The following is a 14,961-nucleotide window of genomic DNA, read 5'->3' as shown; positions in this document are numbered from 1 at the left end:
GGAACTGGTCTTTAGTCCAAAGCAACGGTTTATTCATTCACACATTTTATAACTGATCCTACAAGTCTGGGATTGCTTTTCTGAGCAGGGAGTGTAGTTTGTTCCACACTGCCAGAACCACTTAGCTGCTGTGGTAGCTGCAGAAATTCCAGTTAGGGGAGAACAGCCAAACAGCCAACACTGTTCCATATGGTTTTGTGTAAAGAGTTGTGATGCGAGTTTTCTGAGAGATTAGTTGTTCTTCCCCCATTCCAGGTAATTTATATTATGTCCTATTTACTTGAAAATGGCTGTTTGCAATATCCTTCTTTCTTTTATGTTCTGTTTACATAGTTTCTCACAAGCCATGGTTAAAATACACCGTTTGAATGCCATTTAATCATCCAGCTTCAAACAGGCAGTCCACAAGCTTCTCAATTCATTACCTCCACCATACCATCAGTTTGGAAAAGTGAATCAGATAACAAAATGCACTGCTCCTATATCTTCCTAAAATGGGCTACTGTATTCACTACCCCCGCATTCCAAAAAGAAACAATCTGATTCCTTGGAAATGCAAACCATACAATGTAGAGTAACAAGCTCTTAACATTAGAACTGTATTAGCCCTTCTAAACTGTATTATGAAATATTTACTGTATTGATTTTTATCAAAACAATGTGATAATAGCAATGCTTTCACATCTATGCTTCCTTCCCAAATTTTTTAAATGGCAAAAAGTTCTACCTATGCGCCACAGACTGAAATGTAATCATCAGATTACCTTGCCAACTTTAGTGGAGGACAGAAATTTGAGTATCCCTGCTCTGCCTTGTAAAAGCCACATGGTGAATATTTCTATCCTGTTGCGCAGCAAAATAAAACGGACTTCTGCTCATGGATTGCTGCTATATAATCAGAATAACACACAGCAAGTTGCCAAGTGGCAAGGCCTCTGTAATCTCTATAGACAAACTTGAGGCAAAGAGGCAAAAGCCAATATACACACTACCTTTCACACAACAAGACTGGTTTCATTTTATTAATTATGCATATATTTATACATTTTATAAATGTTATATTTACATTTTACTGCTTTATAATTTCTACAGTGCTTGGCACGTAACTTCTGTCATCTCTGTTCTGTGAGATAAGAACTCCCAAGGAAATAACCTATGCCATTATTGCTTGACAAATGTCACACGCTGAAAGTTCTATGTAAACTACAAAAGAAAACTGTAGAACCTCAAATGCAGTTTTCTCCTACAAGTTTCACAGCATTTGAGTAAGTGAGAATAAATGGAACTCTTTTCCTATAACAAGTATGCTTGAAATCAAGCGTCATAGAAGGCAAAAGTCAGATGCAGATATTCAGCTATCAAAAAGCATTAAAAGACAAACCCAGGAGAAATCCTTGAAAGGCTCCCAGACTGAGCTGTTCCCCTTCAAATTTTTCAAGGGGAGAAACACACAGCTGCCTGCCTATGTATGTCCTCAGCGTCCTTGCCTTGAGATGATTCCTCAGGGTATCATCTCAGTATTGCTGTTGCTCAAGTGCATGCTTTTCTTTATTCTCTCAGTATTTAGAAGGCTATCACCTTCCCCAACCTTGTTTAAATGACAGTTTAACAGGTTTGAATCAGACCTTCAAAACGGCACAAAACCAGAACTACCAGGATAAGGGTAGAACAAATCAGTGCTAGACCAATTTTGGACATCTGGAAATGGCTGTTTTTAAGAATTACATCCAAGAAAACTAAAAATGCCTGTGAACTAAAATACACTGCTGATCCAGCTATCATGCCACTTGCACAGTTACTAATGAACAGTCTCTAAAAATATCTTTAAAGATAACAGGTCATAAGAGACATCTCATCTGTAGTGGAATCTAGGTCATTGACCTAGTTGTTCCAGCTATTGCTTGCAAAATACTGATAGCAATGTTAGAAATTACATCCCCCCTCCTTTTTTCTTTTTATTGCCAACAGAACCTCTCATGCATCAAATTCCCTTTCAGTAAAATAAGGACAGTAGTACTGACTATGATTAAAGGATTGATCTATAAATCACTGGTTTGGAGGCTAACCCTGATGCACTTAATTTCCTGACCAGCTCATCAATTTTATAATTGTGGCTGGAAATGCAGAGATTTTAAGTGTCTGGATATCAATATTTATAAATGTTTCAAGGATATGACAAGCTCTATGTCACTACTGTTTTCATACTGCATTGAGGCTGCTATATATAGGCCTTTTAAAAAAAAATTACCTTAATATTTTATAGAGCAAAACATTCCAAACCTGATTTAAGAACTTCTGCTAAGCAATATTCTTCTCTGTTAAGAAGGCTGCCTCCAGGCTGCTCATGTAAAGTTGGCTGTTGTTTCATTTAGATTCAATATGATCATTTTTTAAGTTACAATGACAGTAATTCAGATGAAGAATTATGGAAAAGTATTTGCAGAGACAGCACTCAAGTCACAATTGTTCTAGCAAGTAGCCGTGAAATCAATCTGATAATTTCTAGACAGAATGGCTTAGACAAAAATCCCAATGAAATATACCTTTTATTGGCTGCATGATGGAAAGACCAGTGGGTGAACTTTTACATGAGGGTGGAGACACTATGCTGTAGTGCAAAATGGAAGCAGCCTGTTGCGGCTTTGACTTTGATGAAGGTGACAATAATGTAGGAGGTGATGGCTTCTGACTTGAATGGTTGTTATAAACTATGGAAGTAAAGGCAGTAAATAAGGCTACCAGAAGAAACAAACATGAGAACAGAATACTTCGGAGTATTTAATTTCCCCTTTCAACATTTGAAAAGGCTACCTCTCTCCTCTCTATCCAAGCCCAGGATGTTTACAGTTTTTTGCATCTTCTCATGATCTTCAAAAAAAAATAAAAAATTCAGACCCACACAGCCACGGAGGAAAAGATTAAAGTCATTTGGCAGCAAACACATTGTTTCCAAGTCTGTCTCAATGCAAAAGCAGACATGCAGGGCGTTGTAGTGTCCAATGCTGAATTCTAGCAAAGTAATGAGAGCTTTCAACGATAAACAAATTAAGATGTGAAGTCAACCTGTATCCAATCTAACTTCAAACACAGAATACAGAAGGAAATAAAAAAATACTTAATTCTAAATCAATCCCTTAATAACAAATATACAAATACTCTGCGTAACAATGGCTAGAAACTTGCTCCAAAAAAAGCTTGAGTCCCCCAACCTGCACATTGCTGTCCTTGAAGCTGCTGTGAGTTACACGGTGATGATGTTCTAGGAAACTGTATCTGCTCTGATCCAGGAGGCTGCAAATATCCTACTGATGAACTGTAATAATAATAAAGAGAAAAGAACATGACTAACAGAAGTTTGTCACATTTAATCCTAACCACTGCATTTGTTGCCTAAAGATACTACAAGTTACTGGGATTGCACTCATTTCAAATCAGTAACATTCCCACCTACCCCCTGCCCAGGAATCTGTTCTTCAGAAGGCAGAAGTTTCAAGTCTGTTCATTGGCCATAACTTATGAGCTGCATATGTCAAAAAACTAGTAATTTATTTATTTTGATGCGTGTGCAAACAGATGGTATAAAGACGTATAGAATTAATTTACTATAATTAGGTCTCAGTTAAATAGCCACCACGGAACCCACCACAAGGCTCTCACATGCTGTTTTCTCAGCTGGAGGCTGGCCCCAAGCAGCTGAGTCAGCTTATTCAGCACATAGAATGAGCATACTCATCCACTTCAGTGCAGAGTAAGGCAGCTTAGACAGATACCTACAGGGGTTGCCTTAGCACGGCTTTACCAAACAGGAGATCGGGAAAAAGTACCCAGTCACGGAAGAAGACAAAGAAATAGCCTTTCATTTATTTGTAATACATATGAAAAGGATAATTTTGACAGTTTACTTATGCCAGCTAATTTTCAAGACATTCGAGGCAAAACAGTTAAGTAACCGACACAGCCAAACTCCATCGTAACACAGACAGAACGTCCGTCAGGCTGGAGGGCTACAACCTGAGAATGGTGTCCACAGAATCTGGTACTTCATGTCAGTACTAACAGGAAGCGAACATCCTGAGGGAATGAGACTTCTTAAAATAACTTCAAACTATAGAATAAAGGAAGTGTAATCCTGTTGAGCCTCCACTAGGAATGCATTTTCATGTATGACTTTACTTAAGTTTTTTTTTCCCATCCTTTGTCCCTGAGATCAAGTATTTGATTATAAATTAAAAATGCTTGTATTTTGAAACAGGTATAACTCAGTGGAAACTAAAACAAATTACTTTCTATCTGCACGGGATGTACTCTTTCACGGATCTTCTCATCTTTCTATTGATTTTAGTCTACAATAACGACCTGTGGGTTTGAGGCCATTCAGTTCCTGCAGAAAGGTATTCTATGTTCTCTGTTGAAGTGCTGCAACACATCTATTCTGATAAAAGCAAGATGCTGTCCTAAGCTGCTAGTCTGCTCTAAACACCAAATAAAAGTTACCCTGTTTGAAGGGATGGCCATTGCAAATGACAGAAGAGATAAAGCAACAAAGCTTATTATAAAAAAGTCTATGGTTATGTCTAACTATGACTCCACTGAATCTCAAACGTAACCAAATAAGATAAGGTTAAAAAGAACCTTAGGGTACAAAGAACAAGAATTCAGATTCATTTAACTGGATGGAGCCTTGCAGTAGTAACATAAATACTGAAATCTCTGTGCTCACAGATAGATGAAGCAAGCTGCATACCACCACTGCTTGTTTAAAAGCTGCAAGCCAGTTTTTTGAAACACACATGTAACAAGCATTAATTGTAATGAATTCTTTTAGGTATTCAATTATCTGTTCTATCATAAGTACTCAAATTTATTTATCAAACAAGGCCTGAATATACAAGGAGGTTCCTATACTCATTTCACAGTCAGCTTTGTGCTAACAGGCTTTGTTAGTTATGTGGACAAAAGGAAGCTGAGTAATCTATTTCAGAGATTCAAAATAAAGAGAATAAAGATAACTGCAAAAAGGTGTTGCTATTGACATGCTTGTGTTTCACGTGTAAAAAAAGGAACACTGAAAACTACAATGTAGAGCTTACAAGTAAAAAATTGCTGAAAGCAACACGGACACAGTATATTTCCAGTTCAACAAGCAGTACTGGTTGTTTCAGTTAACTGCACAACAGCAAAAATAAATAGCTAACAAAGCGTTTGCAAGTCTGCCTTTCAAATACATTTCAATACACAGAGTAATATAGCAGATATTGTCAGTTTCTACAGGGCAATTAAACCTCGTTGCTGAGAAATCAAATGACTAAGTTAAACTTACCTTAAATTATTCTGCTGACCCGATGGAATGACACTGTAGTAAACTGGCATTCCTGTTGTGGGCAATCCTTGATTTGACTGACCAGGAATTATTACAGGCTGTTGAAATGTCTGCTGGGGCACTGCCTGGGAACCTTGAGGCACCGAAACCTAAAATTGAGAACACATTAAGACTTCCTTGTGCAGACAGTGTTTCCTTCTGCCTCCTTTAAAACTTCTGCTTCACATTTCAGTTGTCTTTGGTTATTGTTACTACTTTTTCAACTTTCTATCCATGTCACTCTGAAACATACTTGTAAATGGATGAAATCTGCAAAACAATGTACTTAGATTAAAAATAGATCACTCCAAATGCACAGATTGGAGAGCTCTGAGTAAGTTACCCACCTGATAAGATGGCACTGAAGGATATGGAACGATCACACCTTGAATTTGATTCCCAACGTTGTTGTGTTGGCCACTGACTAGACTTTGATTCTGAGACTGTTGAACTCCAACTAAACCCTGGTAGTTTTGCTGCTGGTTAGGCAAAACTTGGAAACCTGAAATTACACATTTAAACGTTATTTTGAAATAATTACATATGAGCACATTTTATACACAGTTGCCTATATGAAGAGGTATATGTGACATTTTCCAATGGCTTTCTACATCTGGCAGCTTTGTAAGAGTTGAACTTATCATGCACATAAAAAGAAGCCAACATTAGAAATTATCAGATTTATTTGTTTGCATCCATCTGGCACCAGCATTAAATACTTCACATACTATCTGCAGTGCTGCTCTCACTGCTCTCTTGCAGTGTTTATACTCTAGTGAGTTACATGTGTTAACACCTTGATTTGCCTAGTGAAAGCAGAAGGCATTTGAACAAGGCGTGCCAGATAACATTAAGAGACAATCAGTTGTCAGTTGTTATAAATAATGCTGTTTGAGGTACACCAGCTTTGAAATTCTGGTTGTGGTAACTTCTGATGGCATCTCAGGTGCCCCGGAGATAAAAGTATCAGTGATTCAAGGCTGAAGCACACCTTGCAAGACACACATGCAGGTCCTTTTCAAAAGGGCCATTTCTAAACTGAAGTATGGAATGCTAAAACAATTAGGAACTGAGAGAAATCTTCCATGTAAAAGTCACATTCATATACAATGGAAGACATTTTATATTTAATGTTACCTTGGGGGGGTGGGGGGAAGGGGGAAGGAAAAACCTGACTTTGATATTCACCTCCATGTTGTGATTCTACAACCATTTATTATTACTTAACTGGTACCCTCTATTATCTTTCAAAACTGTCCTAAATAGATAAGAAATAAATAAATGCACAGGTCTGAGTGCCAAATAGGAAATGGCATCTGTGCATTTATTATGCTCCAGCACATTGTGCCCCACATTTTTTTTTTTTAATGCATTTAGGAGGTAACTGCTACCATGATCAAAGTACATGCAGAACACAAGTGAAATTCTTCTCCCCCCTACTCCATCTTAGAGGTGATGTGCTTAACTACTTACCGTACCAGCAAAAAACCCCTATTTATTACTGTGGCTGAGACAACGCCAGAGACTACAACAGAGTAACAAAACAGGGCTTGTCCAGATGAACTGATGGCAAGAAGAGTCTGTACTTAACTCTAGTGCATTCACATTCTAACAAACTTGACATTCCCCATGCTCCCTCGCTTGATATGGAACTGTAATTAATACAGCAAATATAGTCACAAAAAGTCACTTGGATTTTGTGTCTCCATGCTTAAAAAATTGCTTGGTCTATTTTGTAAGTAATTACTCAATTAACACAAAACAAAACCCAGGGATGTTCATTCATTACATACATTCAGGGTACAACAAACATTGTGAATTAAGTCTCAGCTGGTTGTCTCTTTTAAGAGATTGCAACAATGAAGACTGACAGACTGGTAACATCATCAAATATTACTTGAGAAAATTAGAGGGAAGAAGGTTCGATTAATTACAAGCACTGCTCATTAGAAACAACACACTACATATTTTCAGAGTACTATACAACTTCAGAACAATGCATGCTTGAATGAAGACTAGTAATTATAGTTTTTAATAGCTAAGCTTGAACTGCACACAAAAATCTCTCATATCTGTAAAAAAGCAAAATGCTTAAGTATATTCTGCTGCAGAATGATCTACAGCACCTAAAAAGCAACAGAATGCAAAGCTGCAATATATGATAGATACAATCAATAATACATCTGCAATCCAAAGCCCTTACTTCTTAGACACTGTAATGTAGCTGTGAACATTTGTCACTTTTTTCTAGCACTTCAGTGACAGATGTAATCAATTTTGCAAGTGGAGAGAATTGGTACAACAGACATTGACTGCCAAGAAGGTTCCCCACTGCATCCCAAAGAATATTCTATTTTTAGCATCACAGTTTCACCTCTGCATCAAAAATGGTATGACAGAAACACAGCACTCAGCAGAAAAAGAAAACCCACACCTGCCACAGTGAACAGTCTCCTAACAGAGAAATACTCCAAAATAGTAGCTCCTGGAAAAAGCGTTCCTTGACAGGTATTCTAATGAAAGCATTAGCAGACAGACTATAGGAATACATTTTCTGAACGAAACATTGAGAGTGAGAAATGGCTTTCAGGCAAGAACACAGAAGTACAATAACCTGGTTAGCAAGTGATGACTACAGCTTGATACCAACTATTACACCTATAATACTATAATGTCTATATAATATGTATATATAATATATATGTCTATAATACTATAGACAGCTGCTGTTACAACTGTAGCAGCTTTATCACTGGCCATTTTGTAGCAGAAGCCAGTTGAATTTCAGTTGATGTTCCTACAGTAACTGTAGTCCAGTTTAGATTTTTAATCAACCTGTGGTTAGGTCTCATGGTAACTTGGCCCTCGTGATTATGAGGACATGAGATGCTACTTTCTTAAAGAGTGTTTCCTCCTGTTTACGTATTTGGACAAACAAAGCATTTAAAATAGAAGTGAAAAACCTAACACCTGAAACCCCTTTAAAAAGGAAGCCAGGAAGCAGCTGAAAAAGAGACCGGTTCACTGTGAGAAATATAAACCTCTCAGACAGTGTTACGGCCCCGAATTCAACAGCTCAAAGTCAGGCCATCCCATAATGTTAAACCAAACGTGGTTTCAGTTGCCATGCTCTCAGAAGCTGTCATCTTTTATCCACATTTGTGTTTGGAAAATAATTTCATAGTTAGTAAGCGCTTTATAAAATGAATAAACCCCTGTAAGACGTGATCTGCTCACTCTTGTTCTTGACCAGATATAGACAGGCAGAACATCTGGAGCTGGAAGGGACCCAGTCTGAGGGGCTCAGTGCTGCACTAGCCAAGCAGCATGTTGCCTTTCAGCTCAAACACAGCCACCAGTAATGAGCCCCAGCCATTTCAGATGTAGCTTTAGGTGTTATTACATATACTGGTCAATATCCAGATACTGTTAGTCAATGGACAGAAAAATGATTTATTCCATACTGTATTAAACCGCAACTTAAAAAACAGAAGTATCTTTTGTTTGGAACTTTCAGCAGTTAAGACACATCTTTGCAATTTCACATCATTTCAAGTTATTAATTCTCTTATTTTACAAGCAACTGATTTTTTTTAGTAACTAAGTTACCAGTCTTTTGCTTTGTCGTATAAATTATTCACTTTTAGACTAAAGAATTATCCTATAACTTAGCAGCATGAGCCACAGTCACGGCTCAGATCTCCAGTTTCATGAACAACTGACTCCAATTGTTCTGCTCCAGTTGCGCACTGTGTCCAATATGTGAACTTCTATTTGAAATCATACAGCAGAATAAATTTTAAAAGCAGAGGACAACACGTATGCAAGGTATTCTAATGAAATGCTGACTAAGTTCAACAAACCTGTCTGCTGTCCAGGCTGTGCCAATGGTTGGTTTTGCTGTGTGTTGTAATGGACAGAAACAGGTCGATATTGTTGACTGGAGTGCGGATACTGATTGGGGGTACAATAACAGGCTGGCATCTAGAGACAAACAACAGTTAAAGAGCTTCAGTACCTTCACATTTATAGAAAGCAAACACAAACAGAAAAAGAATGACAGGGTAAAAAAGATGCTTTAGTGATGCTTTAACAATTTTTTCCATATGAAGTCTCTCTTTAATGGCTGATTTCTTGGACTTCCATTGTAGAAAGGAAAATTCCACAATATTACATTCCCCTGCATCAGCACTGATTTCACAGAACTGCTTTTAGCAGGCTTTGGTGACTAAGCATGCCATTTCAGCCAACGCCAGAAGAAACTTTTAAAATGCAGCACCATTGGTGAAACCCCAGAGAAGGTTGGAGGGAAGCAGATTTAGGATCACAGGACCAATTTCCATTTTGTAGTTTTAAAATATTTCTACCAATAACAAAGTGTATGTTTTTGGTGGCTTTTTTTGTTTGTTTTTTAAACCAACTACATATAAGTAGGCAGATTTTATAGAAACCTCACTGGTCGAACAGCATGATTAGTTTCTAAACACAGCTTTCAGTAGAATGGAAACAAAGCCCTTGTACCTGTGGCACAGGTTGCTGCATATATCCCTGCTGTGGAAGGACCTGCTGGCTGACAGGGTGGCTGGATGGAGAGTAGCCTGGAGCAGAAACCGGCTGGCCAGAAGGTGGTGGAGGCGGAGCGGCTGCAATGATATAACCAGACTGCTGCGGGGGCTGCAGGACAACAGTGGACTGGAACATAGTGGCGTGAGGTTCAGCTGGATCAGCAGGTGGCTGACGGGCAAGACTCATATGGCTAAACTGTGATCCTAGGTTGTCTTGCTGTAATAATTAAAAAAAAAAAGTTACATTCAGATATACTTTAAAAAAAAAAAGGAGGCAAATAGCTTAAACCAAAGATTTCAGACAGGAATGTCTTAAATTACTGCACAAGAGCAACATCAGCCAAAGAAAAACGGGGAAGGACATGATAAGAACACAGTAGTGAACTGCCTTCAGGGCTGACGGTGGGAAAGTATAGCCACATTCAGAGACTCCACTCACTTCAAATACCTGATTTTTTTGGATTACATCTGCCTCTATCTACTTAACTGCAAGAATTCAATTGTCAAAAATACATTCTTCTGATTGGACTTCAAATTCTGCATGAAAACACAGAAGCCCAGCTAAAACAGCAAAAGACCGTATTGGAGAAACAATTTTTGGTTTTAAGAGCTTAAGTTAATGAGGCTTTAATCCTGGATAAAAAGGTACATTTGTCAAACTTGGTGTTGTACTATGTACTCATTTTCATGCTAAAAAACTAATCCTTGCAACAGCTGCAAAAAACCATTCTAGAGGTTATCTATTATCTCTGTTTTACTTACATCTGAAACCATGGTACTGATGGCACTGCACAAGTCCTGTGACATTTGAAAACTTCTATTACTGTAACCAAGCCTAAGCACTTGTTCTTTACAAGAAATTCAACATCAAACAAATTACCAGCACCCCAGCAATTAAAAGTTATCACTAGTATTGTCTTGATTGGTAAACATGAAGTTTCACATTTCAAAAAGCAGTCTCTCTAAATGTGAAAAAACTCTAAGATTTCAGAAGTGCCCGATCCTCTCTCACAACATCCTGAAGAAGATAAGAGGCAATCAAGAAATACTAAATTTCTGTCTTTTACAGATCATCCACATTCATATTTTATGATGACATGTTACACTTTTAGCCTTGGAACTATTTGTCTGATACACGAATTTGCACGTAAAACTTTATTTGGAATACCTCTGTATTAAGAACATCCCTGTTTTCATTCTGTCAACAATTTACATTTCCCTATGGCACGTCTGAAATGAGGTCTATTAACACAACCATAATGCTTTTCTGCATTGAACTTTACATACTGCTTCTCACAACATCTAGTTCAGAAAGGATACTGATAGTTAATTATGACATAATATTAACTCCCCAAATGTCTAAAGGACAAAAACCAGCAACACACGTTTGTATTATGCTATCAATACAAGTAAATCATCATGTGGTCAGTTACTCCTACGTGACACATACAGTACAAATGATGAACCACTGAAACGTTATTGTCAAAACATGGATAAACCCCACCTTCCTGCTACCAACTACGGATGACAATTCGTTTAGATATGAACCAGAGTTGATTAATTCTTTTCACTATGTTACATAAGTTGCCATCAAGTAGAAATACATTTTTGAAATTGACAGCACAAATGGTATTCAAACTCACTTCCTGAATACGAAATGGCTTGAAACCTGGAAGGAGTTTCATTCTTTGTTTTAGCAAGCATATGTCTAACAATGATTGCGAATTGTAGCACAGAATTAGCTCCTGAAATAGCTGCTGCTGGAAGCAATGCATCACATTGGTTAAATAACCATTCTCATTTAATTAACTGAGAAGTTATGCACAGTGCAGTTTACATGTGCTCAAACTCTAAAATGACATGAAAAACAATGCTGCTGAAAAGAAAGAACCCTTAATGAAGTGCAATTCCTTTTAGAATTGTACACATAAAGTACAGGTAATGGTTATAATATCATTTTAATTATATGCAGGCCACTGAATTCTGATTAATGAACATCTGTTATTACATGACATGATTTATGTTGCAAACAGTAACAAAACACAAACTTTGAATTCATCACAACACAGCTATTATATAACATGTAGAGCAGTTTGGGGGAGTTGGAAAGCCTCAATTTTTACCTAGGCCCTAGTTGAGATTCTGCTTTAGATAACGTTTCTCCTTCAGTAGGCTTCACTTTGCTTCAGCAATAAGATTCTTAAATAATACTCATATTTACCAAGAGACCAACGGATTTCATTTCCATCTTCTGTCTATTAAAAACATGGGATGCTGGTGAACTGTTTAAGAGTTCTGGCAAAGAGGCTTCAAAAAGTAACCTCAACAGAACCCAGCACAGCTGACCCTTGGAAAGCAATCAGGGGTCAGCAGAAGAAAGAGCAGACAGAAAGCAACAAGGATAGAAAGTACGGATAGAAAGACATTAGTCAAAAGACAAAAGGTATTGACTGGCCAACAAAACTTTGAAAAAGCTGTTTCTTAGTATAGAAAAAAATATATATGATTACATACAGATATATAGAATAGCCTTAAATGTATGCATTTCTCTTGAAATTAACAGGGAACTATTTTGCACTACTCAGGTGATATTTTACTGTGACTGAAAAGCTAGCCAGTCATTACACTGCTATCACACATCACTTACAAACAACCCAAGCAAAGGTCAGCTTCCACTAACAACCCACGCAAAAAGGAAATGAACAGAAGATATAATACCACAGAATATTGCTGGGTAGAGGAGACTGGCAGGAGCGGGGGTGGATAAGAGACTGCAGAGTACTGAACAGGCTGGGAAGAAGGCTGTAGAGGTCGGATAGGCTGAAGAAATAACAGGTTTATAAACATGGTTAACATAACAGAAGTGAAAACAAAGTTTTTTTTCCTAACAGGGCAATAAAGCAACTGTGTTCCAGTTATTACCAGAAAGGCGAGGGATACTTTTTGTAAAATTAAGCTGAAAGACAGCATAGAACTAGATAGTAATTTTCAATATCACAGTCAAGAGGGCATTTGTTTTATGTTACACATTATATTGGCTATGAAATAAGTCAGCAGATTGCTTTTATTTAACATCTACTATATCTTTTAGAGAGAGATTGTTTTGAAATTATAAAATAAGAACTAGGCATGCATTCTAAACAGAAGTTGATTTAAAGCATCTGAAGACAGAATCAATCCATTACCAACCACAGATTAAAACATATTACTTCTTTTTATTTTCTATATTTTTAAGAAAAGACTGCCTACCATGTTCAGTTATTAGGAGAACTGACAGTTCTGAGAACTGTGGGGAAAAATTCCATATACTCATATCTGTGCAGCCATTCCTGCTTCTATAACGTGTCAACAGAGCAAACCTGCTAATCCCTTGTGAGACAGCAGTACAGCAGTATCAACCATCAACGTAAGCAGCATATATTTGACATGTGCACCTGTGAGAGGATGTGATTAGCTGCTGGCTGCTGCTGAGGTGGTGGAGGAAGAGGAGGCTGTTGTGCAGGTCCAGGCACTTGGGTCCTAACAGGTTGCTGAGGCATAGGAGGATTGTACACAACTGGAGCGCCATCTGGATTAAGGAATGGCTGACCTGAAAGGTCGAAAAAGAACAAACACAGCCAGAGACAGACAGCTCTATTATCCGAGTTTGGAGAAAATTAAGACAAATATATTTACAGCAGAAAAAATGAATTAATAACATTTAGAAATAAAGTCATACTGTTTCATATCAGATTTATGCCAAATCCCCACAACTACATTTACAATGGCCATAACTAAAAGTGAGTCAACTGGCAAGCTACATGCAGCTAAAACACGTAAATAAATATTTAAATTAGACAAAGAAACCCAGTGTTGACTTAATGAACACAGATAAACATTTACCATACCCTGATAGCCCAGTCAACTTATTTTTATTACGTGGACTGAAAAAGGGCAGAAGCAATAAAGGACAATCCTACTAAAGTAGTATTTTAAGGACCTTTTAAAAGGCAATTAAATGAATGAACTTTAATTGTTTTGAACATCAACTGAAACACAGGACAGAGGAAAGGTAAATACCTGTATAAAATAGACACAAAACAGAAGCAGCAATTATATTCCCATAACTGCTAACAAGGTTGAAGTACTTCTACTCATGGATGAACTCCTTCAGCTTTCCAATGAAATAATGCAATGCTATTCTCCTATTTAATAATTTGCAACTTCAATATTGAAGCACCCCATTAATGCCATTAAAAAAAAAAACAACTTAAAAGTAAATTATAAATAAACAGTAACTTTGTTGCTTAGGTTGGGGGAAGAAAAAAAACCACAACAAAACCCAAAGGAACAGCAGATCAGCAAGAGCCCACATTTAAGTTAGAATCACAACTTGAGAGTCCAGCTAGTTTTAATGAGCAAACAGTCCATTCTGCAAGTCTATTGCTTTTCTGAGGAGAGTGTGAGTAAAAAAAATGCTTACGACATGAACAACTGTTTCACAATCATTTCTTTCTCTGCCCTTTCCTGCTGCTATGTGGAAGTCTCACCAACGTAACTGGGAAATGACCAACCGTACAGGAGGATCCAAGTGAAACTAATCACATGCAAAATGCTGACACAGACTAAGTGAAATGAAGATGACTCAAAGACCACTACTTAAACTGTATCATGTTTAAGATGACACTATTTTTAAACTGATGGTAGCCTTCCAATGTCTGCACTTATCTGTTTTGTTTACTGCAACTCTAAAGATTTTAGTATGGTCACACTATAAACTCGTAATGTGAAAAACGAGCCAATATCCTTCACATTTACTGCAAAGAGCACACAAATGCCTACAAATGCTAGACATCTTTGCTTTCCTAGCAAAATTTGATCACAAACGGCCATGCCTGTGCTCAGGTGACCAACGTCACAATGCAAAATTCACATGTAAGATGTGCAGAGGTCCCATTATGCCTAGAAGCAAAGTTAACAGTGCTGTGTCCAGAATCTATACCTGAGATAGCAAACACTTCCTCCTCGAAATGAAATGGCTGCCTGGAAAAATCAGCT

General features: G+C 37.5%; 1 protein-coding gene, 1 long non-coding RNA gene and 1 other non-coding gene across 20 annotated transcripts in view; 1 reads left to right on the top strand and 2 right to left on the bottom strand.

Annotated features, from left to right (window-relative positions):
- Positions 1-14,961, bottom strand: part of R3HDM1 (R3H domain containing 1) — a 68,895-nt gene that overhangs the window by 4,610 nt on the left and 49,324 nt on the right. For 12 of the 18 annotated variants that reach the window (XM_046944130.1, XM_046944132.1, XM_046944131.1 and 9 more), the window contains 9 exons: positions 13,359-13,513; positions 12,643-12,744; positions 9,881-10,141; positions 9,223-9,343; positions 5,707-5,861; positions 5,321-5,469; positions 3,210-3,313; positions 2,812-2,868; positions 2,544-2,708 (listed from right to left, as the gene is read on the bottom strand). In XM_046944130.1, coding sequence (XP_046800086.1) covers positions 2,544-2,708; positions 2,812-2,868; positions 3,210-3,313; positions 5,321-5,469; positions 5,707-5,861; positions 9,223-9,343; positions 9,881-10,141; positions 12,643-12,744; positions 13,359-13,513 — 1,269 coding nt within the window. The remainder of the gene's footprint in view (positions 1-2,543; positions 2,709-2,811; positions 2,869-3,209; positions 3,314-5,320; positions 5,470-5,706; positions 5,862-9,222; positions 9,344-9,880; positions 10,142-12,642; positions 12,745-13,358; positions 13,514-14,961) is intronic. The other 6 variants (XM_046944135.1, XM_046944141.1, XM_046944143.1 and 3 more) reach the window with 3 other exon arrangements.
- LOC107053863 overlaps positions 1-14,961 on the top strand; it is a 45,828-nt gene that overhangs the window by 10,215 nt on the left and 20,652 nt on the right. The window lies entirely within an intron of this gene.
- MIR128-1 (microRNA 128-1) lies at positions 8,357-8,438 on the bottom strand. The gene has a single exon (NR_031441.1). It is a non-coding gene; the product is annotated as a microRNA 128-1 (primary transcript).

The sequence above is a fragment of the Gallus gallus genome, chromosome 7 (genome assembly GCF_016699485.2).
Source record: "Gallus gallus isolate bGalGal1 chromosome 7, bGalGal1.mat.broiler.GRCg7b, whole genome shotgun sequence".
Taxonomy (NCBI): Eukaryota; Metazoa; Chordata; class Aves; order Galliformes; family Phasianidae; genus Gallus; species Gallus gallus.
This window is presented reverse-complemented; position numbering and strand designations above follow the sequence as displayed.